The 26,668-nt window shown below is 41.2% G+C and overlaps 1 protein-coding gene across 1 annotated transcript; it reads left to right on the top strand.

Moving 5' to 3' along the window:
• The first annotated feature begins 1,052 nt into the window (after nt 1–1,052).
• LOC140227558 (large neutral amino acids transporter small subunit 4-like) lies at nt 1,053–26,668 on the top strand. The gene is made up of 12 exons (XM_072307971.1): nt 1,053–1,239; nt 5,462–5,714; nt 6,694; nt 13,492–13,780; nt 14,302–14,425; nt 15,040–15,132; nt 17,518–17,651; nt 18,140–18,298; nt 18,729–18,919; nt 19,231–19,781; nt 20,148–20,345; nt 22,382–26,668. The coding sequence occupies exons 2-12, from the start codon at nt 5,556–5,558 to the stop codon at nt 22,556–22,558; spliced, it is 2,076 nt and encodes a 691-aa protein (XP_072164072.1). The 5' UTR covers nt 1,053–1,239; nt 5,462–5,555; the 3' UTR covers nt 22,559–26,668.

Genomic DNA, 26,668 nt, shown 5'->3' with positions numbered 1-26,668 from the left:
TTGTTTGTCATCGGGCGACATTTGGATATGATGCAATAAATGCTTTACGGAGGATTGCGCGCAGTAATGAACAAAGGGAATAACTATTGTACACTGTACAGCTGTTTCTGTCGTGCATTATGAACGCACGCCATCTCACGATCCCTTCGAATGAGTCACGGGGTTTCTTTCTCTTGTGTCCATCGCACGATCTCTCCAGGGTTGCAACATTGGAGATTGAAGGAGCGAAATACCTGGCTCGCATTTCAAAAATATGGCGCAAAAATGGGTCTTTCTGGGCACATTCCAGTAGTGCATGTACATTGTTGGCATAAAGGACGTGAAGTGTTCATCATAACTATGATAATAATATGATCCATAGTTACTCTCCTCTGTGTTATTAGAAATAGAATGAGAGGAATATTCTAAGCTCTTGTAGAGAACAGATGAGAGTAATTTCGTGTTACTTGCGTTACGATCAAACAACAGTAAACAGTATTGATGACCTAGCTCAACGAGCTTGTGGCAAATGATATTCAAATTGTGTGATAAAAAAATTAACAACTTTGCTGGGCACTTCAGATTGCATATATTTGTAACAACGTAAAATAAACTCGTATTGACAAACGTATGTGTCCACTTCGTATTGCAATTTGTTGCTATCGGACATCAGAAATTATGAGAACACCGTCGTACAGCTCGCTGCATTATGATCAATAGACCAGTGGCATTATGGAAATTCGAATACAATGGGGTTTGCATTAAACCATGGGTTAGTCTCGCTGTAAACGTCCGTTTATCTTCCCCCGATCCTGAACAAAGTAGATATGTGAGACGGAATTTTGGTAATACATTGGACAACACATTCTGACTGCCTAGTCGACACGTCATTTAAATCTGATTTACCATCTAGGTGCAAAAATCATGATCGCCGTACAAAAGAAACGGACAGGGTGAAGCCCCTAGCAACACCATGACTCAAATGGAACGGTCCGGTTCCATGCATTGGTTCGCAGGATAGAGCGAATCGCTGCTCGCGCTCGTGAAAACTAGTGGGTGGGGCTTATATAAATGAATATTCAGTCTTATGAGCATGCTCTCAATGTCTCCCGCATAGAAGTCCGACTTATAAATGTAGGCAATTCATATGCAGCCTCACTTCTCGAGCCATATTGTGTGATGTTGCCGCTACCCCCATGGTTGATAGGAATTAATATTCTCTGTCCCGTGGTACATAGCCCAGGAGGTGACTTTTAATAGGTAAGTTGCATTCCAGCTATACTAGTTTCCTTTCATTTCACTGTTAAAATCTCGAGGCAAAAGTGGATCTACCTACATACTATGCATGGCCATGCAGGATGTCCCATTTTACTACTCGCTCTTCGATCAGCTGTTAGGCGATCAGCTGATTCCGCTATGTCAGTGTGCCTGCCGCGCGCTGAATAGAGCCGGGTATTGCGAAACAACGAATTCTTTCCACCTTGCTTGGCTTCAGTCAGTAGGAAGCATTTCGACTTTGAGCGATCAGAGTGACTGCTCAAAAAATTAATTCTGTGGCTTCTCTCTGGTGACTACTTCGCTTGTTTCTCGTGGACGAGAAGGTAAGTCTGTGGGTGTGATTTGCTTGTGAAATTTGTTGTTGGATAGATAGGATTCACAGAGATGAAAGGTTTGAGATAGCCGTTTTTCAAGAGGACTGATCGAGAAAGATGGCTGTTCATGAAAAAATAACGGATTGGACGGAAGACAAAATGGCGTGATGCTATATCAACGATCAAGGCAGACAGTATTTCATTGCAGAAATTGCAAGTATATTTCACATCGGATTGCTCAGGTTGAACTGCCGTCTTGATTGATTATTAGTAAGTGAAGTAGACGAATCAGCTGTATCGAGTGATGACCAGAACTGATGGATCTTTTGTCTTCGGTGGTGTGAGCAGCTTAGCTGCGCTGCGGTTGCACACTCTCTCCGCCTTGCCTAGCACGGCCTTGCCGTAGCAGACGATTTGTGGTGGTTGGGCATACGATGTCTGCGGTTTCATGTCGCAATTCTGGGCGCTGGCTGGGAGACACGCCGGCGGGATGGAGTCCGCATGGAACCCACGTGGAATAGATTCCTTCTTTCATTTATGATCGCCATATAATTCAACCACCGACTCGTTCAACGCATCGAGAAATGACATCGCTGTGATAACATCAAAAAGTGTAATTCTGTTCATGAGCATTGGATATACAGTGTCAGTGCAGGAGAAGAAATATTTCCAGTTGAAGATGTTGACGTACATGTGCTCAATTATGTATTCCAGAGCAGTGCATCAGATATGTGCTTAATTTTACATATGTTACAACTGCATGAGCAGTTACCAGTATTTGATTAAATGCCCATCAGTTAAAAGATATGGGGGTGTTGAGTCCTAACTTAACTGTATCAAATAAAAGATAATCATGTTTTTTGTTCTGCACTGTTGAGATGGGATGGATCATATATAGGCCTAGAATTTCTATAGATTGTATGTTGTAAATGATTATAATCATGTTTGCTCTTCATGTTCCACTTGAAACAACTACAGGTACTTTTGAATGAGAAGCACTGTGTAGTGCACTCTTTTAGAATACATTGCATTCAAGGCCTCTTGCATGATGCGTTATCATGTAGTACTGATTTTGTTCTCACTTCTTAGTTATTGGTTTCTGCTTAGGAAATTGATTTTACAGGGCACATGGTTTGGCTCAGTAGGCCTACATGTATGAAACAAGATACATCTTCTTCAGAGGAACTTGACCATGCTAGCCAAATTCAAACATTTAATGAATTGCATGTTTTCCCAAGCAGTTTGGCCATAATTTGTGACATGTCTTTTTAGACACTTCTTGTTGGAGGTATATGGATGATGCATTGATGATTTCATATGAATGGTACATTAAATAGAAGCTAAGACTGCTTGGTAGTATAAATCAGCAGTACGCATTGAGTAATACAGTCATGTACTTCATTATAGCATCACCCAGTTAATACGATATGTGCTGGGTATTTTTTACACATTGCAAAGGAGCTTGAAAGCATTTGTAAATATCTTTCCTCCCAATGTCCAAATTCACATTTGCCAATGTCAAAATGTGATGTACACCTCACAGTTAATTTTGTATCCTCAAAGATACCAAATGCATACACGAAAGTATAAATTATTAGGCCCTGAGATATGTGCCTCTAGCTTGCAATAGTGATTGATTATATAGTAGTTTCCATTTAATGGAAGTATATTTTCTTCCCCCCCCCCCCCCATTTGTTTATTAAATGACATGAAAGCATGGATACACAATATGTATGTCAAATGGACCCCCTTTGAAAATCAGCTATGCTGAAAGGGCTATCCACCCTATTGCTGGAAAAATTGCTGGGAAAAAAATAAACTCTAGTAATTAAAGCAGTTAGAATTAACAAAACTTAAATCCTCTCACATTCATGTAGCAAACAGTACATCTGATATTTGATTTATAGTGCTGTGCTTCTGATTCAAGAATTATCCTCTCTGGAGAGGGAGTGGGTGCAGTCACAATCATGAATGTTCCACAGTTTGTGCTCAGCAGGGCCCCATTGATGAAGTGTGAATATCTGGAATACGGCCAAGGAGGATGATAATGACTTGGAATAACGTTCCCTGGCTCTCGCATTTTGAGCATATTAAATGCTATGCAGAGGGGCGATTGACTTGTTTCAACAGCACCGAAGAAATAGCAATATACTTTAAATGTCTTTCTCTCGCAAAGGATTATGCATGAAGCAGTCAGTAGGCAAGGGGTTAGTGTGAGAGGTTCTTCAGACAGGTATCTTTTCAGTGTCGGGGATGCTTCTATGGAAAGGTGTGCATACATGCCTTGGAAAACAGTGTGGTAGATATTTGTAACTTGTATAACATTATTCTCAAGCAGAAAAAAAAGAAAAAGTGTGAGAATGCAAAATATTAATTTTTAATTTACTTTGTGTGCATACATCATGTATAAAAACAACTCTCCATACAGAGCATTAAACAAAGTGAATGTGTAAAGTTTAATTTTACAGAGAATTTAGATTTTTTTCTTGTAATCTTATGAAAGACATGTTTGCACCATGTCTTTCTAACTGTTAGATACATTAAATGGCAGTTATGGGGGAAAATCCCTTTGTAGGCCTATATTTAAATCATTCTAACGCCTGATCTGGTATTTCCCAAATGTTGAAAAATTCCAGCGTGCCATTGCAACTATTTCTTTGACAAAGATAAAGAGCTCCACATATGATTGTGCAAAGGCAAGCCTGACATCAACACCATCTCTTTCAAGTCCAAATTTGTACTTTACTCCTCTGATTCATAAATATATTTATGTATTTACTCCTCTGAATCATAAATATATGTATGTATTTACTCCTCTGATTCATAGATATATTTATGTATTTACTCCTCTGAATCATATATAAATATATAAAGTTGTATTTGTTCTCTCTTTTCGCTTAGTGTGAGTGGAACCGAAAGTATTATTGCTCAAGCCCTGTGTAATAAGCAAGAAGTTGTTTGTTTGTGCATCTCTGCCAAGTCAGTGTATTATTTGCAGTGAACAAGCAAGAACAAACCGTTTGGTTACACAGAGTGGGGACAGGCCAGGACACGCTGCGAAGGGGGAACAATAGCACCTACACCTTTGTTCTTCTGGGAGGGACACTGGTTCTGTCTTCCCATAAGAATGCAGCATTTTCCAAAAAAAGCATGCTTCTTGGGTTGACTTGAAGCTATTTCAGTGAGATGCATGTGCTAGTGAATGGCACTCATTTTAGGATTGATAAGGGTGAAAAAAAATATGCCAGGTTTTATGGGAAAACAACTTGGCATGCAAGACAATAGGCCCGTTCACAAACAACGAAAATCGAAATTTCAATCGCGATCCAAATTTCGATTTTTTTTTCGACCGTTCATACACATGGAAAAATCGCACTTCGCAGCAAGGAAGAACGATCAGTGGCCAAACTGCGCATGCGCGAATCTTGCATGACCGAAGACTGACCCCGCCGCAGTCCCAATAGAGTTTCGCACGCGCTACGAACGATGGGATTAAAAATACCGATTTCCGAATCTCGATCGCGCTCACACACACGACGCTTGGCAAAATAATCGCGATTATTCTGAAAAATCGCACTAATAGTGCGAGTTGGATCGCGATAAGGATCGCGGTAATTAGTGAAATTTTTCTGTCCACACTGGAAAAATTTCGAAATTTTGATCGCGATAAGAAAATCGATTTTTAAATCGCACTTTTTCCCTTGTGTGTGAACGGGCCCTATTATGCTACCTCCATGTAACCTCTTCATTTTGACCAAACTTAATGATGACTGTTCATTGCAAGTGTGAAATACATACTGATGTAGCTGTGTGCTGAGATGAGTACATACTGATTTACTAGTGCTGAGATATATTAATTGTTAATTCTGTTTTTCTTTTTCTCATCACAGAGCTGACTTTTTCGGGTGTAGTCAGCTAAGACTGCCTCTCACAGTCCGAGGAGACTATCATTTTTGAAGAGCAGAAGGCAGCATTACCAACGCAATGAAGCTTCCAACGCTAGAGACAGCCAACAAGCGCCGCTACTGGCTGGTGGGGACGATGATCGTCGAGAACCTCTTCTTCTCCGCCGTCCTGCTGGGATGGAGTTCGCTGCTCCCCGTTCTGCTGTCCGAGGGTTTCTACAGCACCAAGTGCAAAGAGGTGTGAGCGAATTTATAATCGGCGTCACACGTGCTCGGCGCGTGGCACATGGCCACACTGTACTGATGTGCTTTCCATAGTGTGTGTGTGTGTGTATGCATCGTGCACATGAAGATTTGTGGTGTGGATCACATTTTCTGTGATCACTACATTTGAGGCACATGCGTAGGGAGCGGTATGTTCCATTCTTTGTATGCACAAATTGGATATAACAGTGAAAGACGTCTGGACTCAACATGAATGTACAATGAGGTGTAACAGTATCATGTGTTGTGGAAATTGTGGAGTTGCTCGCAAAAAAATACAAGTTGATCCAAATAAAGAACATCTAAATGTCATCATGATGTAGTGTTGTGATGGTTAAAGATTAAAAATCTAACCTTGGCAAAACAAGCAAGATGGTCCCTAAATTTAAGCATGAATCAAGGTATTGTACATCTGCCATTTACATCTGAGGAGGTTTTCCTTTGCCCCTGAATGCAGTGGCATGCATCTTTCCCTGAGACATGCACTTGACACTGGATAGCTGTTTTGTACACACTGCATCACGTGTAGAAGGCATGGCCAAAAATTCATATCTTTGTTGTGTTTTTTTTCCCCCTCTCCCTCCTGTCTTTCATACTCGAGAGATTTGTATCGTGTGATGTAAACACAACACCACCTCAGGGATTTGAAAGGTTACACCAGGCAATCCCTGAAAAGAAAAAAAGAACATGCAGTTCTCATAGAGCACCCCTTCCTAAACATAGGGCTAAAGTTATTGGCATACTAGTGTCCCCTCCCTTCCACCCCCCCCCCCCCACCATCCCCTTTCAAGAATGTTTACATTTTCCCCAAGTTTGAGCAGGGCTACTCTTACACCCCCCCCCCCCCTAATTTCTGTAGCTGGCTAGCTTCCTAGCTTCCATGCTACCCCACCCACAACAAACATGGTGGTACTCGGGGAGGATATAAACACAAGTAGGTCTTTACCTCATAGGGTCAGGGATTCCAGCATAATTTTTTTCCTCTCTTCGTTGAGGTAGTTTCCATGGCACTTGAGGTCATCATTGCATTAGCAGAGCTCTCGCCCCCTTTTCAATTTCTCTTTCATCCTTGCCTCACTTTCTGCTCCGATGATTTATGGATGCCATAGTACCATTATGTGTTCCAGGGTTCCCATGGGGGAAATGAGTGCAGAATTTGGTTTTTTTTTTTTGCTCCCTGCATGGGGAGATTGCATACATGTGCCTTGTGTGTTGGAAGATAGTTCTACAACACAACATGCTTTTTCATTGGAGCAAACATTTCCCATTTTATGTAAGAGTCAAATGGAGAGATACTGCATGTAATAATGCAATGGGTAGCTATGGGATTGTGTTGGTTTGATGTTCTTTGATTGCAAGTTGCACAACTTATGCATTTGGTAGCTGCTTTATTGTTGCCCCCCCCCCCCCCCTCCTCCTCTTGCCATGTGGTGTTCTAAAACCTTGCAACCTGTCAAACTTCTGGTGTCCTGCCAAATTTTTGCTCTATCTCCTTTAAATGCCCCACTCTGTGATATGACAGCTTTGGAGGGATGAATGTCTAAACTCTAATCTTGTTTTCAAGGTTGTTATCACAGCAGGTTGCAAAGTCCAGCTTAGATGGGGGAGGGGTGGGGAATGGGGTGCAGGATGAGTGGGAGATAAGGTGTTTGTGTCTTATGGTCTTATTTACAAATTGGTATACTTGGTACCACATGATCACACATAAGTATTCAGTCTACCCCCCCCCCCCCCCCCTTGACATAATGGGCTGTCACAGGCATCAAACTCTGTGTCAAATGTGGACTAGTATATTGATCATGAATTATATTCACTGACTCTAGGAAAAATAAGAATGTACTGTATTCTGGCTGCTGTTATGCCCAATCTAGTTGTGTCTGGTTTATATTTTGGATGTATATTTTGGATATTTTGGATTGTTGCCACAATCCAAGTTTTGAACATGTAGGCCTATATCTGCACAGAAGTCATTTCATTTTGACAGTTGTTATTGTGGCATCCAGATAGGGAAGGAACTATTGTTGATGTAGAACAGAGTCATGTTCCCTCCCACCGTGTTTCAATTCTGTATTCACAGACTTTCTTTTCTGTAAGACAGATCTCTGAAAAGATTGTAAACAACCCTTTGCACCAAAAATCACTCATTTTTAAGATGTCAGGTAAACTGGTTTATCAGTTAATTCCCTCAAGTTAATCATGATGGATAGCTTATCTGACTGTATTTTCCCTTTTCCTGACCAACATTTTGCCTAAACAGCTTCAACAGTACAATGCCAGAACTCCACTCAGAAAGTCTTTTCAGGCCCAGCTGTTTTCTTTGTACATTTGCTTGTTATTGTCCAACTGTACTGCCTTGAAGTATGTGTGTGTACCGAGTGTGTCTTTGCATTGTGTGCTGTGTGTTGTGTGTGTGTGTGTGTGTGTGTGTGTGTGCTGGTTGCAATTACATGCGAGTGCATGTGTGCCTGATAAAATTTGTACCTTTAAAAACTTAATTAGCATACAATCTACCCTCCCTATGGAATAGTCCACTTAGTGAAGGTAGGGGGTTTCTTCTCGGCAGGGGTCCCTGCATTGAAACTTAATTGCACCAGGGTGCTTAAAAGAAACTCTTTAATAATGGAGGTCATTTGAATTGGAAGAAATGAAATATCACTCCATTTTCTCATGACAAATGATTATCATTTATTAGAGAGAAAATGCATCTATTTTTGTGAGTGATTTTCATGTCCTTACCCTTAGCCATTGTTCAAGCTTCGAGAGGGCTGGTGTTTATCGAGGGCCTATTCAAGGGTTAAACCCCCTTGGCCCCTGGCAGCTCAGAGTTCTGGAACCTGATCAGCTGATACAAACAGGTATAGAACTTGGAGAGGTAGTAAACACATCCTTCTGCGTCACAGACTTTATAAAAGGAAAATTTTGTTCAAGAGAATGATTGGGGGGGGGGGGGCTGTAGGAAGTTTAGGAGATGTCTTGTCAGCGAATAATAAATGGTTCCATTCATAGTTTACATCTTTCCAATGGTATCCTTCCTGTGTGGTACAATGAATTTGACACAAAACCTACAGCAAGACTAGGGAAGAAATATCGACATAGGGCATATCATGTTTTTGCCATTGCTGTGTGATATGATACTGCAGATAACATGGTAACGATATTGAAACCAGTTTAATGACAAAGCTGAATGATAAAAACAGCCTTTTTATGTTGGAGGCCAGTGACCTCTTTTGTTTCTCATTAGTCACCCTTTCAATTTTCATGTCCATAATAATGTGACCTACACTGATAAGAAATCCTGCACCCTCAAAGTCGGTTGTCAACCACAAGATAAGATGTGGTGGCTATCGGTGTGATACTAGTTGTGCAGGATAATGAGATCACAACCTGTCACACTATGCATTTAATTAGTTTTTAGTGCATTCTTTTCTAATTCTATTTAGCCCTTATTAACATGGAGTGATGTTGAGTGAGTATAGATGCACAGAATTGGAAAGATCATTGCTCTTTGTCTATGTGTCTACACTAGAGGGTGCTTCAAGAAGCACCTTCTTTCTTTTAAATGTTATGCTCTCATGACCATGATTTCAAGATGTAAATGCTGCACACTGGCACTGGTCCGACGGACCAGCAAAAGTCATTGACGGACCAGCAAAAATCATTATTGGACCAGTACCTTTTTCAGGAATAAACCAATAAAAGATGAAAATCTGGGTACCAACTGTCAAACAGACAGGTGGGACCAGTAGAAAAAATGAGTTAGGGTGCAGCCCTGCATTAAAATTGCACATGATCAGTTCACCACTTGTGACGGCAGACCAGTGGCCCTTCTCCTCAGCATCCTTTCTCCTTATGTAATGGGTCATTGAGTGCAAGTTCACTCATCCCATCTGGCTCAAAATATGGGATGCATTTATAGATACACATGCATCCCATCCAGACTGCATCAGTAGAAGTAAAATTCAGTGTGCTGTAAGATGTAGGGAGATGTCCTCAGTTCTCCATAATTCCCCTTACATAATAGGGTGTGCTGTGAAAGGTATTTGCATGGAGCTAGCTCCATGGTATTTGTAAGGGTTAACTTCATCGCCTCAGAAAGTATTCCAAAATATCTTACTTTGATAATTCAAGACATGTACAGGTTTTCTTGTGCTTGTATAACGAAAACTAATGCATATTATAACAGTCATAATCATTCATATGAAAGATTTAAAGAAAGACTTCTTTTTGGAGTCATATGGATGCATCGTGCATTCTGGGTCACCATCATCGTCTTTATTCATAGCTCCTTCTGGTTTTTTTTCCTCCTCCGTGGAAGATCTGTCAGCAAGCATATTCCTTCTCCCCTGCATAATGAACCCAAAGTTTCTATACTTATATCAGCCACAGTGAGAGCGGAGGGAGCATGGGCCTCCTCGTGAACGGGCATTTTTTAAATGCGAGGAGGAGAATCCCTCGGAATAACAACACCGCGATCCAGGGCAGTATAGCCTCAGCTGCTCGACCCCGGAACGTATAAATGCAGAGCTCTCGTGTTTAGCCCCCTCTGAATTCGCAGATTAGGGAAGAGGTGTGAGGTGGACTGAGAGAATGGACAGCATAATGGAGAGAATGTCCTTTAATGTATGTGTGTGTGTGTGTGTGTTTGTGTGTGAGAATTGGAGATATTACAAAAGGATTGAGCAATGGGTCATGAGATATGGGTATATTATATCGTCGGTTGAGAATGATAAGGGCGTTAAGTTGCCACTAAACCCGTAGTGTTCGGGACAACTTAACGCCCTTCTCATTCTCAACAGACGATATAACATGCTTAGATATGCAGTTGAAGGATAATCAATGATGCATATGATATTATCATTATGTTATGAGATTTTTGTGAGATGCTGTGTCAAATCTATTGAGAAAACTTAATGATATGTCTGTCAATCCTCTATCATCCATCCACATACTTGTCTATCTCTCTCTCCATCTATCAATCTTCCTTTCTTTATTTTTGGATAGTTAATTCCTAAAGGAAAAGGGTGACATAACCATACCTCCAGCTCTTGTGAAGATGATCACACTTATTCATCCACTCTACTGTTATCATTTCTTTCTGTCCTTCAACATTTTCCCTTCTTCTAATTAACCCATTTCGTATGGGAACCTGGTGGTGGCCTGGGTACAAAAAAGTCTATGGGCATTTCAGAATTCAGTATGGAACGGGTTAACATCTCACCATCTTCCAGTTTAATCCTGTTCCAACCACTACCAGCAAAATCCTGTGATCTTTGTAGGTAAACAGCACGCTGATGGTAGAGAGAGAGCTTACAGATTGTACACATTCCCCATATCATCCAGGGATCTCTAGCTAATGACCCTTGACCTACCTCGGACTGGCCACCACCACCATAAATTTTGCTGGCTTGCTGCAGAGAGGGGAGCCACACAAGAATGGCCATAGCTACAACAACCATGCACATCCACATGCACTGCCATGTGTGTGTGTGTGTGTGTGTTTGTGTGTGTGTCCATCTGGTTACTTGTCCAGTACAGTGTGTATATTTATCCTTTATACTGTGTCAATAATCTATATCATAACACAAGTGGCAGGTGTGCCAGGATATATTCTTTGTGGGAAGACTGGACTTCTATATGAGCAAGGTGTGGGCCTATAACAGTTAAATAATGATAGGATGCTAGGTTTGGTGAGAGACTTCTGCTCATCTGGGCTGCAAAATATTTGCTAGGATAAGTAGTTGGAAAACTGTATGACAGATTGCATCCCCAAATCTGAAGCATTTGCTGTATTGATTTGATACTGCATATTTTTTGCACAGGTCAGTAACATCACTGCTTGTGAACGTGACACAGCATTGATCCTCACAAAATCTTTTGTTCCATATCAGATTAGGTCAGTGAAATTATGTATCACTCTTAAGCTGATTATTTGTGAAAATATTTTGCATTTAGATAAAGAAAAGAAAGATGAGAAAGCAGCTTCAGTGTCCAGCATCTTACTGTGTGTGTCGTAGCTGTGAGTCACTGTTTTATAGAGAGAAAAATATGTCCATATAAGCCACCATTGTATCCAGTACATTGCATAGCAATAGGAGTGTGGTTTGTTTGCTTGCTTATCATTGTTTTATGCCAGAGTGGGAGAATGAGATGGTGTCATTGACAGTAACATTAGATGACCTGCATAACACACATGACCAAGGTTAACTGTTTCTCTAGCAACCTCCTCTTCCTATGAAGTTATGAATCATACAGTTACAATATTACCATACCCTCGATCTTGGGGGTATAGTGGAATTAGGGTTTCTTTCATCTGCGAGCTCGAAAATAGAAAAACTCCTGACAAGGAGGTCACCAGAACTTCACCCTGCTCTGATCACGAGCAAAACATGGGCATTATGACATAAATAACCTCCTCTGAAGTCCCCTTGCATTTGCAAAACATCCCCAGAGCTCTAGGGAGATTTGTTTGCCCTATTTCTGCTCATTAACATACAAGTGGGAAAGTCTTGGAAAGAGGGGGCTGCGGAGGTAGAAGCAGGGAGAAAAGCAAACCCTTCATTTGCATACATTAGGAAGCGACTCTCCGCCCTCCTCATGAATATCCATGTCTTGAAGGCAGTGCGCTAGCCCCGTGCTCAGTCCAGTGCACCAATAGGAAACCTGTGACCTGAGAGGAGCGGTCACCGTTCCTTTCAACCAATCACTTTCTCGCCTCACTGGCTAACCAAGTGCTCAGGGACTGCCTCGCAGATATTTTATGTTGATGAGTTTGAAGTGTGCCTTTCAAGCGTGTGCTGTGTGCCCTTGTGTGTGTGTGTGTGTGTGTGTGTGTCTTTGTTGATGTGATGTCAGAGTTACAGCTGTGTGTCCTCTTGTAAGAGTTTATGTTGCTCAGTGGGGGGAAAAAAGTGGGGATGGGGCTTTGTTTTGTATGTGGTGCATTGAAGTGTGACAGGTAGAGATAGCTGGGGAGAGAGCTAGAGTGAGCAAGCAACCCTGGACATACTGTGATCTTCTGATCTTGTCGTCAAGGGCATGATTCCAATGCTGGCTGGATGGACTCCACCATTGTCCTGCTTCTGGACTGGACCGTCCATTTGACCCCGCCCTCAAAAGCCAGCTGTTGACAGGGGGGCTCTCAGCTCTAGCGAGCTGGCTCGGAGTTGGGAGAATTGTATGATCCAGGCAATGTCAAAAATGAACCAAAATAAGAAAGCTGTTACCAAGCAGCTCACTTTTTTCCCCCAATTCTCTGTTTACAGTGCACTGAAGTTTTTATAGATGACATTTCTCAGCAACCATGATGTAAATATAACTCCAGGGGTTGCACAGAGCAGGGAGAATCTGGAGAATTGTTATAGCAACAGCCCTGGAGATTTTATTTCTTCATTGAGAGAGAAAGAGTATGTGAAAATGTTGGTAAATGTCACTGGTCATGTGATTCATGCCAATGGGTAGAAGGCAACAAAGAGAAACTGGATCAAGGTTTGAACCTCTTCAATACTGATGTTTGCTAGTAAAGGCATAGATAAAATAACATCTTCTCAATCTGTTGGTAAGAGAAAGAAGGGTGTTATTGCAGAACAAAGGAAGCCATATGAAGGAATGCCTTTCTTCACCTACATTGGTAATAATTCCCACTACAACAGTTATCACAGCCTATTTTACCTGTGTACGCCAGGTCAGTATAGCTGTTGGTGTAAGAACTATGCTCTCAATCTCATGTCTACTCCATTTTTTGTTTTCAACAGGAGACCAATTGGATGGTAACTCGACAGGGCATGGAGCGGCAAACACCACAGATGTGCAATTCTACGACGAGGACGGGACGACCATGGTGTACGAGGACTCGTCGTTCGGCGCGACCACCCTTCCAGAGGAGAACCCGTATGGGAGGCCGACCTATCCGCGCTGCTCCGGACAGGACGAGGCTCTGAATCTGGCCTTCACCATCGGGTCATTCCTGCTCAGTGGTCTTACATTCCCCATCGGTATGGCCATGGACAAGTTTGGATCCAGGCTGCTTCGTATGATCGGAGCGTAAGTTGTCATCTTGGACAAAACACTCCCAAAAGTTACTCTTGAAGATAAATGGTCACTGTTGATGCATACATGACCCATGCAAGTGGTTACACAAAAGACAAATATGTGTCAGCAGATGCGTTACAAGTATATGAAGATGGTTTGAACTTGGTATACGTTATGAGTTAAAGCACATACAACGTACGTGTACACCTGTCGTAGGATGTCTGCAAAGAATATATGCACAGGTAGATAATGTGAGACTTTTGTGAAATGTCAAATCTTTTAATGCAATGCTCGTTTGTTTTATGTGGCCATTTGAGTACATAGGCATCCAGTTTGTGATATAATTTATACCACAAGATAATATGCATGGATACACAATCTATGGCACTGTATACATGAACAATATACTTTTGATTTGGAATATATACATTTGTGTATTCATAATCCCTTTCACATATCAAATGTTAGATGCGTTCACTGGTATGGTCACACCACTTACTGAATATGTCCATCCTGTTGTCCATCACTTCCAGGTTTATGTTCATCGCCTCCTGTCTCATCTTTGGATGGACACCCATCGATATGTCGTACATGATCATCCCGGCCGTGTCTCTCAACGGTGTCGGTGGAATCATGATCACCTTTACGTCTTTCCAGGTAAAGAAAAGAATACATATATTGATATTTGATTGATTATTGATACATATATATATTTTTCTTTAAAAGGAAGTATATAGAATTGAAGTATATAGAAGTACAGTACAGTATATTTAGAGAGAAGTTATAGAATATAGAATATGGAAACATATTTCAATATGAAAAGTGAACAAAAAGATATTTGACTTTTTATTCATGTCTTTTATTGCTTCAATGTTTGTAATTCTTTGCCTATAACTGATTGAGAAAAATCAATATATTGTAACATACAAATAGATCTGAATTGAAATGGAATGAAAAAGTTGGTACATATACATGTAGATATTATGTGTATTGTCAATTCCAAGTCCTATCGTTTTTGTGTATACTTTGTCACAGTTTATGTAACAATATTTCAAGTATTTGTGGATTTGTGGAACCTGGAAACTGAGCAAATTTGTGATTGCCCAAACAATTTTTACTTTGACCATTAACCTTTTCAAGTGCAATGTCATGACAGGTATGATCTGTTTTAGATTGGAAGGATTGTAATGTGAAAATCACTCCACTTGATGTTTGTTGAGCTTATGCAATATCCATCCATCTAACCCAACTTTCTATTCAAAATTCCCCAGATTGCCAACTTATTTGGGACCAAGCGCTCGACGGTCATCAGTCTCAACATTGGCTCCTACGCATCGGCGGCCATCCTGTTTCTCATCCTGAAGGTGAGTGACCAATGGATGTTTGACCATGAGTGACCCCTTATCATTTCCTGCATCCTACTCTTCCTCTCTTTCTATGTAGGAAAAAGACTGTGTCATACAAGAAACATTATGGGAGAAGATTGGTTCCCATGCCGACGAGAGCATTTATGGAAGTTTCTGTGTTGTTGAAGGGGATAAGGGAGTGGGGGAGAGATGGGTTTTTGTTTATTACACAATAGCAATTGCTTATCAGCCATGTCAGGATATTTGGAAAGATAAGGACAGAAGGAACAATAGGGAATACGTTAGCGGTGCCCTCTGTTTGGTACCCAAAAGGAAATGGAATGCAGTGGACTGTTTGTCGAATGTTGGAAAGGGTGTCAATGTACTAGCAAGTGCAGAGATTGTCTCGTTTTGGTGAAAAAAAAATGTGTGTGTGTGTGTGTGTGCAAAACATGTACTACAGTATATGCTGTCTGGTTACAGCATTCTCGGAGAAGAGATATATGTTGTCAGGCTTCGCGAGATCTGTATTCTGTCTGCGACAAATGATTAGTGCAGAGTAAAAGTGCAAGAGAAGGAGATCGCGGGCCCACTGGGTTAGGCAGAGGAATTCATCGGTGACTGCACTAATGGGAGGTCAGGCGGGGATCTGCGCTAATCTGATACTATTTGCGCCTGCTAAATTGTTACTCAACTCGGATCTGCCCGGCAGGAAGCGATGCAGGAACAATTCATTTTGTGAGCCGCGGAGGGAACTCGTTTGTCTTCTCGGTTGTCATTTAGGATTCTGCACCCTTGTTAGTCTTAATACATACCAGATTCGATTTAGAGCAGTAGGAATGGCCTGCCTGCATGGGAGATAATTGTTTTCACACCCAGTTGGGAGGATATGAACGACACTGATAAGCCACACATTTTACAAGTCTAATTTTTCACGAATTGAGACTTCTCAAATTCACAAGTGGTTAAAGTCGCGATCGTGAAGTACAGTATGGAACAGAGAAAAAATATGCGTACATATCACATGAATGTTGGAATCAAAGTTAATATTTTCGCATGTTTTTGAATTCACGTATTGGCACCCTACTCAGGAAATTTGTGAAAAATAAAAATCCTCATAGAATATATGGCATATACAGTACATTACCTGCATAAGGATGAAAGCACTGCACTTTTATAGATTTTTATCAAGGCTCTCTGCAGTGGCATGAAGAATCATATCGCTCAATCTTTTCACAAATAGAAAAAACAAAAAGCGACTAACCAAAACAAACAATGCCTTGAGGATCATCTGCCTTTTGGAGTTGAAGAAGCCAAGAGTTGACTGTACCCTTTTCTTACCTGACGGTGACTTTGAGACAAATCTGGCAGTCAGCACCAGGAGAGCATTGTGCATAGGTGTGTGTGTGTGTGTTTTGAGAGAAGAAGGAAGCTTGTCTACTGGCATGAGAGGAAAGGACTCTAACGACCCGCGATCAGAAGACAAAGAGAGAGTCCGATAGAACTCACCCGATATCAGCTGGAACAACTTCCTCCGTTGTGTGAGAGAGCAAGGGAGAGAGAGAGAGAAAAGACTGCGAAATGGTGGCAACAGCTGGTCGAGCAGAAGGGAAGAAAACTGTTAGCTTTGGCCCCATTCAGAAGATAAACCTGCTGGAGCGCGCTGCCAAACTGGCAACTTTCTCGTGACTTTGACAAATTAGCTGGGTGTGAGGGAATCGGTGCACTTTTTATATGCTGGAAAAGATCAAATTCAGGCTTTGACGCTTTTGTTTTTCTGTGCTAAGGATGGATAGGGAGGAAATGTGCTTGTAGCAATTGGTGTAATGACATCTCCATGCCATTGTGGTCAGCTGTTCGGAAAAAAAAAAGACCATGAAAGTTAGCAGTGGAGTATGACCTGTGGATCACCTTTATGAAATTAGGTCACCATATTTTTTTTTTATTAGATTACAGTCAAAACTGCTCAATCAGCTGTCACAAATTGATGCCATGATGACAGCACACTTGGTGACAAGTAGTTTCAACGATGTTCCAGGTGCAAAACTTCCCAAGTTTGAATTTGTGCCTTTTTATTCTCTTAACAGACAAATCCGAATTTCACATTGATATACATGTACAGGTTTGTAAGATGATAACTGAAGTTTCGGCGCAGAAATAATGTTTGGTTTTCAGCACTGTTGGAAATGATTAACTCCTTCTTCAACTGAGATTCCATATTGTTGCTTACAATAGTGGTGACTCTTGAGATATCAGACTGCAAATGGAAGACATTCGGGTGATTGCAATTCATGTCATCTCTTTTCTATTCAACAAGTAATATATTGAAATACAATTGTGGTTTGTTTTCTGTAGAATGCCAAGATTATTAACACAGCTCCTTTGCTTGTCTCTTTATCCCAGGGGCTTTACGATGCCGGTGTCAGCCGGTCTCAGATGTTCACGGGGTTGGCCTGTGCCACTCTCTTTGTGGTCATCAACTGTTTCTTCAACATCCCCAAGGAGCCCATCCCTGACCCCGAAGGATCCGCCTTTGGGTAAGCTACTGTCTCTCATCTTTCTCTTTTCTATACCTTGCCCCTAGTCATTATTATATTCTGAGCCTCTTACCTTTGCTTTATCAAAATCCCAGAATTTCAGTATCGATCGGCAAGGATATGCTATGATTGATCATGCATCGACTGTTTGATGAAGAGTTAGCATATGCAAGGTGCAACATTATATGACATAAAGATGAATATATGATTAGAGAACAATAACAATTTTTTTTCCCTTTGGAAAACATTTGCAGTTTGCATGAATAAAAAAGTTTGCAATGTTATTTTTACAGTGATTATCTGTTGAGTGAGATATCTGTTCCCAAAGGTCGGACATGAAGTGGATCCGAGATAATGATATGTGGTTCTTGATATCATGAGGATATGAAGCAGAGGTCTGTTCTATTGTCTGAGTTATAGGCAGAATGTCGACGACAGGTCAAAGTTGACTCTCTTTACATGTACGCTGCCCTCTCTGACGCTCACAGCATGCACTGGCAGATTCTGAAGATCAACCACAAGGTGACTGGCAAACAGTTCTACTCCATGGTGACCAACGTCGGACGCAAGCTCAGCATCACCGACGAGGCGGCGGAAGAGGCCAAGCAGACGATGATCCGCAAGGGGAGCAAGATCTACTCATCCCAGTAAGTTTTTGAGTGACAAGTGGACACATGAATACTAACAGAACACACATATCACCCCAGAGGTTTCTAAAAATGGTCCTTTTGATAAAAATGTACATGCAGTCATGTGCAAATTCCTGAGAGTTATCATTTATCTCTTTCTACAATAGGACCACAAAGGCATATTTAAGTCTTCAAAATGTTTTCTCTTCAATCTTAAAAATGGATGTGCTAATGATTTTGAAAAGGGGTTCCATTAGATAGAATAAATGTAAATGCATTTTATGATGATGATGATGAGAGCTTCCCACATTTTGATGTCAAACCTCATGTCGTCGGTTGAGAATGATAAGGGCGTTAAGTTGCCACAAAACCCATAGGGTTCAAGACCACTTAACGCCCTTCTCATTCTCAACAGACGATGTCATGTTTTGTTTAATTCCCTCACCAGACTGAATCTGGCGATTGAACTGAAGGAGCGCAAGAAGAAGAGGAAGGAGAAGACCCTCCTCCACTCCATCTGCAGTCCCATCTACCTTCTCTCGCTCATCGTCATGTGCATCACCCAGCTCCGCCTTCTCCTCTTCATCGGCTCGCTCACCCAGATGCTTCAGATCGTTTCTGGAAACGATGTGGCTACAGGTTGGTATAAATCGACCACCCAGGTCTGCATTGATGTTTTCGTGATGATATAATTGCCACCTCGGCATTATCATCAACTTTTATCTAAAGGCTCTGCGTTCAAGATAGTGAAACCTTTGCATGTAGAACGAATATGCCATCCCATTTGTGATATCCTTTATATTTATAATTTCTTGATGCAAGGTAATGCAAATGAAATCAGAAAAATGTGTCAAAATTTTGGCATTTAGAATGTAGGAAATGATTTGTGGTAGCTGCTTATAAGCATATTTATGTTTAACTTTCTGTTGTCTTCTCTTGTTTCTTCACAGTGGACCAGTACATCTACTTCTTTGGTCTAATGCAGATTATGTGTCTGGTAACCAGCCCCCTCATTGGCCTTGTCATGGATTTCCGTATCAAAGAGGTGCTGCAGGCTGCCAAGAACAAGGAGCGTCGTAGCAGCCGACGGGAGAGCACGTCCACGCGCCGCGAGAGCCTGACCAAGAAGCCAAGCTTCAGCAACGGTGACAGCAAGCGACCCAGCATCATCAGCCTCAACGGTCTGATGAGCTTCGCCAATGGCGATGCCCGACGGCCCAGTAATGGTTCGGTGGCCAATGGCCACACCTCCCGCATCAACAGCACAGGTAGTGACGTCGAACTCGGCCTCATGGGCATGAACGGCCAGGCAGGCGGTGTCCCAACCAAAGTGAGGCACCCGAGCACGTCAAGCACATCGAGCAACGACAGCCAAAACCCCAAACCACCGATGAGCCTGAAGATTCGCAAGCTGTACAATTCAAGCTACGCCTTCTTCATCACAGGCACTCTCATCATGTTCTTCGGGGTCACAGTCTTAATACCAAATCTCCAAGTCCAAGTGAGTCTTTAGTCTGCTATGTGACATCCTGTCCATCTTTTTATATATCATGTGATATTACCTCAGTGTGCAAAAGCATTCACAAGAAATGGATCACTTTTATTAATGTAAGCAGACAGTACTAGGAGCAGACAATATGAAATTCATACAATCAAGTTAATTTAGTCTTCAACACAGTTGAGGATGAATAATGATTGCTATTTGATGTCTAGAGCGACTTCTAATGTTATCACACCAGGAGTGTAGTTTGCACAAAGCCTGAAAAAGAAATGAAAATACACAGAGGGTAAAGACTCACCACCTCTCCCTCTTTCTCCTCCTCCTCCTCCTCCTCCTCTTCCTCCTCCTCTTCCTCCTCCTCCACAGATCATTAGCTTCGTCCTTCACACCATCATTCGAGGCTTCATCCATTCATCTGTCTGCGGTCTCTACGCCATCACGTACCCTGCCTCGCAGGTGGGCAGTCTCATCGGGCTGCAGTCGCTCATCTCGGCGTGTGCCACGCTCCTCCAGTACCCCATCTTTGTCGCCATCGAGGGTCCGCTCAACAGGGATCCATTCTATGTAAGTAAATCATACTTTTAGATAGAGACCACCAGCAGAGTTGTTCCCCCTCCCCCCCCCCCCCCCATATACACACACTGACACAGAGCATGCAAACCACATCTAAGCCATTACAACCAATACAAGCACCATTACATCCTGTGAAGGCTATCTCACCTAGGCCTAGATCAGAATGTCCAGTCAAAAGCGAATAACATGCCAAAGCCAAACAAAAGCAAAACAGCATAAAATGTGTGTTTGTATTGAAAATGCCATCATTCTGAGATGATTAGGATGGCGACCCTACAGTTGTGAATGTGATTGGTGGTACATTATGACCTTTGATATGGATCTGACGTATTTTCCACTCCCTCCTCTGTCCACCCACCCTCCCCCCCCCCCCAAAAAAAAAGGAAGATAAAGAAAAGATAATTTGTTGAAGCAATTTTAAGCATCTGATAGGTTGGTTCTATACAGTATTCCAGAGTGGATCTGGTAGTGTTTATAAACCATGGGGTGATAAAGTGCATTCTGCCATTGTTTTGTGGTGAGTTCATTTATTGGTGTGGACTCTACCGTCCAATTTTCCGCCAAATGGTGGCTTCGATGCAAATGACATGCAGACCCGGGAAATGACGTGGGTTACAATCGTTTCCATGATGGGCTGTCTTTCCGCCTACACCCTAACTACACTTATCCAGCAGTTAAATGGAACAATGTGTGTCATTGTGTTCGTGTTTGAGGGTTTGTGTGTTAAGTGTGAGAATTTGTGTGTTCAATCGCCACCTGCCGGTTCCTGTCCGACAAAAGAAATACCCTTGACTTCGTGGTGGCGGGTCATTTCACTAAAAGCCCGATAGACAAAGGCACAAAAAGTGCACAGTTTCCTGTCTGACTGAAGTTTACATGGTCTTTTGCTGCAGATGTGTTTGCTGTGCAGCTTTATGATGCCCATCAAAATAAAACCAGATGTTTGAAATCAGCTGTCAGATAGATTGATATGGTACTAAGAAGACCGGTTGCATGGTGTCATATATAAAAGGGGAGAGGTTGTAAAGATTTGCAAAATGTTGGCGCTCTTCTTCTAGTCCTGATGTATGAATGTTTTCCCAATATTTCGCAAAACATGAAGAAATATTTTTGACAAAGACTGAGAATAAATGCATGACCGTTATTTAAACAATATGTTGAAACAATATGTTGAAACAATATGTTGAAACAATATGTTGAAACAATATGTTGAAACAATATGTTGAAACAATATGTTGAAACAATATTTTGGAACAGTGGGTCTCACCAACATTTTGTCTTAAGGGTATTGTTAAGCTACACAAGACAACAATGCCCTTGGAAGTTTAAACATCTGCGGTGTGATGTTACTTGATCAAATTTCAATCCCTTTCCTACACTTGATAAGGCCTTTCCTTTATCGCAGAGGAGAGGAAATGGGTTATTTCAGGGTAGATTGACTTGTAGACTTTCATTTAAAAAAAATGTGGTACCAGAAAGATAAAGTAACGGAACACAGCTAAGAGCTATGGCACTCCACAAAAATCGTTGTTTCATGTGGTACTGGAAATGAGCATTTCTGCTTGCAAGGACACATTGAAATCAAGATTGAGTGAGCCCTGAGTTTGCTTTGCTCCATGTTGCCATGACAACCCCCTTGGATTAGAAGAGTTGGAAGGAAGTGAATTGTAGAAAAACTAGCTGTTTGCAAAAAAGAAAAAAAAGAAGAAGCTATATATGGTGACATAAATTGGAGCAAGACGAGAGTTCTTTCCGTACTCCTTTTTGCCCTTACAGATGTAAACAGGAAAGTGGTAGATCCGAGTGTACTGCCGTCTCTGGGCTCATGCTTCTATTTATGGAACCTGGGAAGTGGGTCCCTGGGATCTCTGTTGAGATGTTTCGTGCATGCCCCACTCATTTTTTGTGCCTTTCTCTCAGCTCAAAGATGCTTTGGGGTTTGGGGTTATGCATTCTCTTCGTGCAAATACCTTCTCAGACTCATGTTTGTTTTTCTTTCTTTCTTTCTCTGAAATTTCTCTGCTTAGGTCAATGTCACCTTGCTGGCCATTTCGGTGCTAAACTTCGGTCTTCCAATCTACATGTTCTACCTCGCCAAGAAGCTCAGAAGGAAACAGATGGCGGAGCAGGTCCCCGACGAGCAGAAGCTCATCAGGTCGCCGACGAGCAAGAGCGCCCTCGAAACGGTCCCCGAGCACGTGTGAAGTGGAAGGCGGCCAGAGACCGGGATTCTGACCTCACATTCTTTTTGACCTCACCGATGCGTCATTTTGAGCTGTGGACTTGCGGTCTGCGTGTGAAACAACAAAAAAATAGAAGCTGTAACAGCTTGTGGTTTCCACTCTTGGTGGTGAGAGTGTTTTAAAAGAAAAGGACGAGGGAGCACTGTAACATCTAAGTTACGCTCATGATGTCTGGAAAAAGAAAAGTCTTCTCCTCCATTTCCATCTGAGCCATAATAGCCTCTCCTTCTTAACTCTATATTTTTTTTTCTCACATCGAGCTTGTCGATGGATAGAGCCTTGCTTCCGGTGACTGGATAGCACATCAGACTACCACGTAGAGCAAAGATATTGCTAGTCTGGACTTCTTCATTGTTTCTCATGATCTGAAGCAAGTATACTCCTTTCAGTGGAAACAGCCGTGTAAGAAAAACACACAGAGGAGTATCTCATTGTGTGTGTGGAGTATAAATGTACTTGCAACATCTCCATCACAAGCATAGAGAAAAGAACAAAAAAAAAAACTTGCCAAGCACAATGTTGGTTTGTGCATTGACTTATTCATTCAGTGTCTAGCATAGATCTCACGCCTCACAAAGTTTTTGCCTATGCCTCCACGACAAAGAGTGTCGGGGGCATATTAGGCCTATTTGTTTCCACCATTTTGTTATCAGTTTTAAATATTAAGGGTCATATTTAAGTCTTTTTGCTGTTGCCAATATGTCTGTCATGATGAACACATTTTCACTTTCGCTGTTCATTCACAAGCTTCATTTGCTGTTATTTCTTGCTATGTGAGCTCAGCTCAATGAAAACAAGTGGTGGTTGAGACTTAGGCAGTGTTGTAACCAGCTAGTAAAATGAGTGCATGTCAATGCATTGGAAAGAAATTGCAGGCTAAAATCAGAAGTTGAAAAACATAATAAGGACTATCTATTTTGCATACAGTCCCCAAGTTGTTGCTTAAAGAAGTCATTCATTTCTTGCATCAACTGCAATGTCCCGAGTGAACACGTTCAAAGTTACAGCTCTTGACAAACAAATGTGTGTGATAAGTACAGATGCTTCAAATGAGACATATTTTAGCTGCATCATGTTCTGTTATTTTTATGTCATACGAGTCTTCGGAACGTGTCTCTCATTGCAACAGAAAGCCATACAAAATCTTATGATGTATTTCCTCGTGTGACGTAGAGTAATACAAACTTGCTCAGGTATACAAAATTCTAGATCCTAGCTCTCTGATCATGTGCTGTTGTTCAATGTGGTATGTACATATTAGATTTTTTTTTCTTGATGCTTGATGTTGTTACAAGAGCAGGGAAAGTTACAGTGATATTGTGAAATTATGATATGAAAAACGAGAGAGTGGATAAATGCTCAAACATTCAAGTATTTGTATGTGGCCTTATAGTGAAAGTACTGAACGTCCTGTAGTGTGAAAAGTGAAACACAAGAAAGAAGAGATACGAACAATGGGCAAATGATAACTGTAGGTGACACACAAAGCATTTTATTCCTTGGATCATTTTAGTTTTACTGTATTTATAGGAGTATCATTACAGTAACCTGGTATTTGCAAATGTTTTAGTGGCTATTTGTCATTCATTGACACACTTGCACCCTTTCTTCAAAAGTTTGTATCAGTGTAAATGCTGCATTGTTGCTCAACACATGAACACTTCTTAGCACCTTCATTTTGGACAGTTTGTGTCTCCCCTGTAGAGAGCTTATGATTTGGATATTGAAGTAAAACATATTTCATAATATTTTTAGGTGTTTTTTTTTGTGTGTGTTTTGTTATGTAGCATAGGAAGGCATTGTGAAGTACTCCCAATATTGTTTTATGCACTGTTCACGTAGGTATACAGCCACTTATGCCAACAGTTTTGTCTGATTCATATTTGCAAAGCTGTTCTTAATTTATTCAACATACATAATATCTATGTATCGCTTTGTTTATGCCAGTCTTCATGTGAATAAGAATTTTCTTCATTTTTGTAACATTTTTGTGGCTGTGTTAATAGCAGTCACAGAGGGAGTGTGATGGTATGATAGTTCACTAAGTGTATAATAAGAAAGATTGCTTTATATTTGTAAGTTCAAGTGTGTATGAGTGAATAGTTAAGCTGGTCTTTAAAGATTTGAAGACAGCATTGAAAGTATTCTTAAAGTCTTTCTTATGAATGTGTGAGATTCTTCTATTGCATTCCAGCAGAGCTAAAATGGGTGGAAAGGGGAGGGGGTTATGGGTCGAGAGAAGTGGGGAGGGTACGTATGGCAAGGATACTTCACTTCCATGAGGAAGCAGAACAAAAAAACTGCAAAGTCATTATCTTTATGTTTCTGTTTATCTTCATCATTTTGCTGACTATGGTGTGGCTTAAAGTTTGGAGAGATAGCCAGGTTTTATGGTCTAAGTCTCTTCAATCTCTCTTTCTGATTCTTTTTTTTTTTATTCTCATTCTCCTCACTAAATGTCGCAATCAATTTCGTTATTCGTTGTCTTCAGAGGCTGATGGTGAGGGTGTGTGCTTCTGATAAAACAAGGAATACCAAATCATTTCATTCTTGTCCTCTTCTTCTCTCTGTCTCTCCTCTTTCTTCATCTGCTTCTCTTCCTTTTAAATGCTTTTACCTCTGATAAGGGATATTGGTATTTTTCTCTCATTCTGTACTCTCTTACTGCCCCAGAAAGGAAGAAATAAAATTGTGGTGGGGTATTGCACACTGTTGGCAAAATCTCATCGAATTCAGGAAGATCCAAAGTGTGATTTCCCCCAATGACAAGTTTCATGTGTGGTGAAGCTTTGACAACCACTTTTGATGTATTCGACTGCACAACATTTTGGGCTTGGACGCCACAAATGTTTCCTTGTGGGGCTTCTGCTGGTTTGCATCTTTTTATTATATTATGCCGCTGTAGGAGTTTCGAGCAATATGTGCAATTGTAGGCCTAGGAAATGTACTGTGTTTGTAACGTAGTACTGGGCATATATATCTGTTCAGTGCTTATCCTAATTGTGTGCTGAGCTGTTTGTTCTCTGACTCGTGTCTTACAGGAGGGTGATGCGTCTCATAGATAGTGTCTTAGGGAAGCAAATCTTCATCAGAGTGTGCAGAGCTAGTGTTTGTAGCTCCGTGACTAAAGCATGCCACAACCCAGGTAATGTGTGAATGTGTGCACATTCATCTAGTTGTTTTTGCTCCCCCCCCCCCCCCCCTTTAAAAAAAAAAAAGATATCTTTTCTGGCTATTTTTGTATGAAGTGGTGTGAAATCCCCAAACTTACTGCATATTTGCCTTGTAATGTATTGTGACATTGACTCTTTTTCTCACGTGTGTTGTGAAAAAGGTGTGACAATACAATAATATGCCCTTTGTAGACCCTGTCTGATGTCATTAAGGTAATAGATTAATGCGGGCATTGTGATTTATTACCCAATGCATGGCGGCAGTTTCTACAAAATCATCCCTGTATACTGAGGGGGAAAAGTCGGGGGGCTCGTTTCAAAAAGAAGTGCGTGACTCTCGTCAACCTGCAATGAGTGCAGTTCAGTGTGGTAACTGAGTGCAGTTCAGTGTGGTAACGCTCAGAAAGCTATCACTAAGTTGCGAGTGTTGTTGAGTTGTTGATGCAGCAACTGCAGTTAATTGCCACTTTCTTTTGTCAATATCTTTGTGAGAGAGGCGCAGTGGTACTAATAATGCAAAATAGGATTCAGTTTGGTACATGAACTGTAAGGAAAATTTTAACATTGCTCAAAAATGCTACCCTCCGTATTAATAGAGTCATTATTTATAGAAGGACAGCTATAGTGGCATCTGAAATAACTACAAGACACACATATTTTAACCTATGTACCACATCTATTTATGAGTAGCACCCAAACATGCAAAGCTTAAGAGTACATTATTGGAAGTATAATATGTGTATTTCTGCCGTGGGCAGAAATTTTCAGTGTTGATATGAAGCTTTAACCTTTTCAAGACCATGTCTCCATTTTTTGCTACAGTGTATTATGAGTACAGTGTATAAATAAATAAAAAAGAAGAAGATATAAGTCTATATTGGCAAGGGTATAACTTGAA

The sequence above is a fragment of the Diadema setosum genome, chromosome 4, assembly GCF_964275005.1.
Source record: "Diadema setosum chromosome 4, eeDiaSeto1, whole genome shotgun sequence".
NCBI classification, from domain to species: domain Eukaryota; kingdom Metazoa; phylum Echinodermata; class Echinoidea; order Diadematoida; family Diadematidae; genus Diadema; species Diadema setosum.
This window is presented reverse-complemented; position numbering and strand designations above follow the sequence as displayed.